This window comes from Humulus lupulus, chromosome 9 (assembly GCF_963169125.1).
Source record: "Humulus lupulus chromosome 9, drHumLupu1.1, whole genome shotgun sequence".
Taxonomy (NCBI): Eukaryota; Viridiplantae; Streptophyta; class Magnoliopsida; order Rosales; family Cannabaceae; genus Humulus; species Humulus lupulus.
In genome coordinates, this window is record NC_084801.1 from 168,867,880 (window position 1) to 168,871,479 (window position 3,600).

The window sequence follows — 3,600 nt, forward strand, 5'->3', positions numbered from 1 at the left end:
TGAATTTATTCATTATTTAATTTTGAAAATTTTATTTTTTTATTGAATTTATATATATTAAAAAAGTTAAAGAATGAGAATTTAAAAAATTAGTTTTTTAATTTATCTATAATTTTATTTGTCCCAATGTTAAAGGATGATTTTTTTTCTTCCTAATTTTTAAATTTGAACTTCTTAAAAGGGTGAAATATTAAAAAAGAACAAATATAGATTTTTAAAAGAGAGTGAATGAATAATTCATAATTTGAATTATTATAATAACAATTTTAAATCATAATTATATACCATATATTTCTTTTTATATCTAATTAATAAGTAAAGTAAACAAGTCATTACATATGGTGATTATTTTCCAATCACTATAAGGATTCATATTTACAATGGCTTTATAAAAGTAAATGATGTATATATTTATATATATATATATATCATTTACTTTTAAGGATAATTCTATAAATAATATAGTTATATGAACTTTGGGTTGAATATAATTTTTTTCGAGGATCAATTTTTTTGTCCACTATAAAATAGCATGCATAATATTCTGTGTACTTTTATTCATAATTATTATAAAGTTATATATTTCAATTAGAATAAAAGTATACTAATATATAATATGGAATAATCCCAAAAAATCTATATCCTATTCCTTTTGATACTAATATTATTACCTTCACTTATATCCTATAAAATTTAGAAAAGATTATTAACCCAACCGTGCATATTTTTCCCATTTTATTTTAGTGAGCCCTGTAAACAAAAAATATAAAAATCACCCTTCCGTTACTCTAATCATGGCACCACCATGCATCAATAATAATATAATTTCAATCTTAAAATCATCATCATGACAAACTTTAATAAGAAAGATAATCTCTTGTACAACTAATAAAACTCTCCATTAATTTCTACTTTCGTTGTAAACAAAACTTTCTCCAATACATAGAAGAAGTATCCCTATATGAGCATTCTTTCTCATCTCTACGCATGTTGGTGCACATGCATGCGCACGTGACAGCCAAAATCCTCCAAACTACTCTATTTTGCTAATTCTTCATACTTACACGTAATTAAACATTTTATAAAGCATAACACATATTTATAGATAGGCTAAAACAAACTATATTTGAGTGCATAAATAGCTATATATATATATGTATACACAAACACACTAGGGTTCAGAAAAATAACACTAATTGAGAATATAATAAATTTTTGCTATATCTTTGTGCATATATATATATATATGTTCGTGAAAGTGGAAACTACTGCACTTTGGTGAAGGTGGGAAAGCCATTAGAAATATTAATGGAGCAATATATGTATAATTATATATATATAATCTTATGAATATATGTAACTGTGCATGTAGTCACGATAATGTTCTATAGCTCTTTACCAGTTGATCATTGATAACAACAAGTCACAAATAGCTTAACTCTAGCTCTCGCTTTCTTTATAAAAACTAATATTAAAGGAAGAAAAAAAAGCATTAAATTCTAATTTTTTTTGTTTCCTTACGCTGGAAAGAGTACAGTAATCAACAAGAGGGAGTGGCCTACATCATAATCAAAACCATATCTCATCAAAAATGATCATCATGATTCATGACAGAGGAGAGAAATAAAGTTAATAATTAGCTAAAGTTATACAAAAGAAAGGGAAAAGATTATGATCACAAACCTCTTATAGAGATCGAGTAGACAGAGATAGAAGAGAAGAGAGATATACAACCATCTCTCTCTCTCTCTCTCTCTCTATATATATATATATAATATTCATCCCTAAAGATCTTCTCTTCTGAGCTTATTTAAAAGAGCTGTGATAAGAGCATCTCTCTTCTCAGCCCTAGCTTCTTCTCTGATCCTTCTCTGTTCCTCTCTCTCTCTCCATCTTCTCTCCATTAACAACCTCTCACTCTCCAAAGCCTCCATTGTTTGTCTCCACTCCATCTCCTTCAACCTCCTCTCCTCTTCTCTTGCCTCAAAAGCCTCTCTCCATTGTGTCTCCACTGCCATCTGTTGCTTCATGAAATCCTCTAATATCTCCCTCAGATTATTACTACCAATTCCTCCACTAGTACCACCAACATTATTACTGCTACTCTTCATGAGCTTCTTCTTCTTCCTCATGTTAATTCCACTACTACTAACAATGTTGCCCTTTTGCTCTCCTTCGCTAATAACATCAATATCGTTAATGTTGTGAATATCTTCTTCATCGTCCGAAGACATTGCCCCTTTCTTCTTAGAAAAACCGCTCATACCAGCTCCTTCTGGGTCAGACCACAGCATTCTCATCTGTGTTCTCGCTGCGAAAATCGCTTGCACTTCATTGTAAAATGGAAATTGTTGCCTCACTACTTCAGCCTCCATAGTTTCACACCCCTATATATATACATATTTTAACTCAACTTATTGTAACATATATATAGCTTAAGCATGAAGCTAAAGAAACCCAATAACAATCAATCATGGGTTCCATATCAAAAAGCACAACAAAATGAAAAGTAAAGATTACTATACTACTTTTCGTATCAGAATCAAACAGTTGGTGAACTAAACATATACATATATAAATATCAAAGGAAATCTGAGTACTGTTTATGAGAATTATTGAACATTTTCTTTTTGGGTACCGTACCAAGATAAAATAATATATAATTAGAATATAATCGAAGATGATATATATGTATAGATATACCTTGTATCGAGTGACGAGGTTTTTCCACTTGCACTTGCACTGTTCAGGGCTGCGATTGAAGCCCTTTTCTTTCATTCTCGTGGAGATGACTTCCCAAAGGAGTTTATTTCGTTTGGTTTCCATGAAAGTCTGATCGAACTCGGCTCTGATGATGAGTAGCTCCTTCGTCTCTTGTAAACTCCATTGAGGAAACCTATCGGTAACATCTACGCTTACACTGATATTAGGATTATTCTGCTGCAACTGTTGCTGATGAGGATGATGCTGTTGCTGTTGCTGTTGCTGTTGTTGAAGATGAAACTGTTGCTGCTGTTGTTGTTGTTGATGATGAAGATGGTGATGAGGATTTTGATGGTGATGATGTCCCTCCATAACCACAACTAAAAGAAAAAGAAAAAAAAAAGAAAAAGACTTTTTTTTTCTTTCTGATAGAAGATCTTAATCTTTGGTCTCAAGAAAGAAAAAGTTAGATAGATTTGAAGAGAAAATATTTGTTATAAGGGTGGTGTGAATACAAGGTGTGAATCGTCAATGAGAAAGAAAATTAAAAATAAAAATTGAAAAATATAAAAATAAAATAAAAGAAAGAAAAGGAAGAAGAAGATTGATTTTCTCTCTCTCTCTCTCTCTCTTTCTTATATAGGTACTGTCAACTGTCAAAGTATATATTTATTTTACATTTATTATTATATATTTTTTGTTCAGATTTCAGACCCTAATAAATAACCAAATCAAAATTAAAGTTTTCCTTTTTCTTTTATAAGAAAAAAATCCATTTTTTTCTTAAACAGCTATTCCCCTGTCTGATCTGTCCACGCGCAAACTTCTTCTCTCTCTATCTATCTCTCTCTCTTTTTTTTTTCTTTTTTAATTTTAATTTTAATTTTATTTTCCCAT

At 29.9% G+C, this 3,600-nt stretch overlaps 1 protein-coding gene across 1 annotated transcript; it reads right to left on the reverse strand.

The window, feature by feature from the left end:
* Positions 1-1,492: 1,492 nt before the first annotated feature.
* On the reverse strand, positions 1,493-3,244 carry LOC133801036 (trihelix transcription factor GT-3b-like). The gene is made up of 2 exons (XM_062239164.1): positions 2,704-3,244; positions 1,493-2,387 (listed from the first exon to the last, which is right to left on the reverse strand). The coding sequence occupies exons 1-2, from the start codon at positions 3,073-3,075 to the stop codon at positions 1,785-1,787; spliced, it is 975 nt and encodes a 324-aa protein (XP_062095148.1). The 5' UTR covers positions 3,076-3,244; the 3' UTR covers positions 1,493-1,784.
* Between the last annotated feature and the right edge of the window lie 356 nt (positions 3,245-3,600).

What these genes read in the sequence shown, in the direction of transcription:
- LOC133801036 (XM_062239164.1), bottom strand. Translation starts at nt 3,075, where the DNA reads ATGGAGGGACATCATCACCATCAAAATCCTCATCACCATCTTCATCAT. An exon ending in ACCTCGTCACTCGATACAAG is followed by an intron (nt 2,388 to 2,703) that starts GTATATCTATAC and finishes GTATATATATAG; the next exon opens with GGGTGTGAAACTATGGAGGC.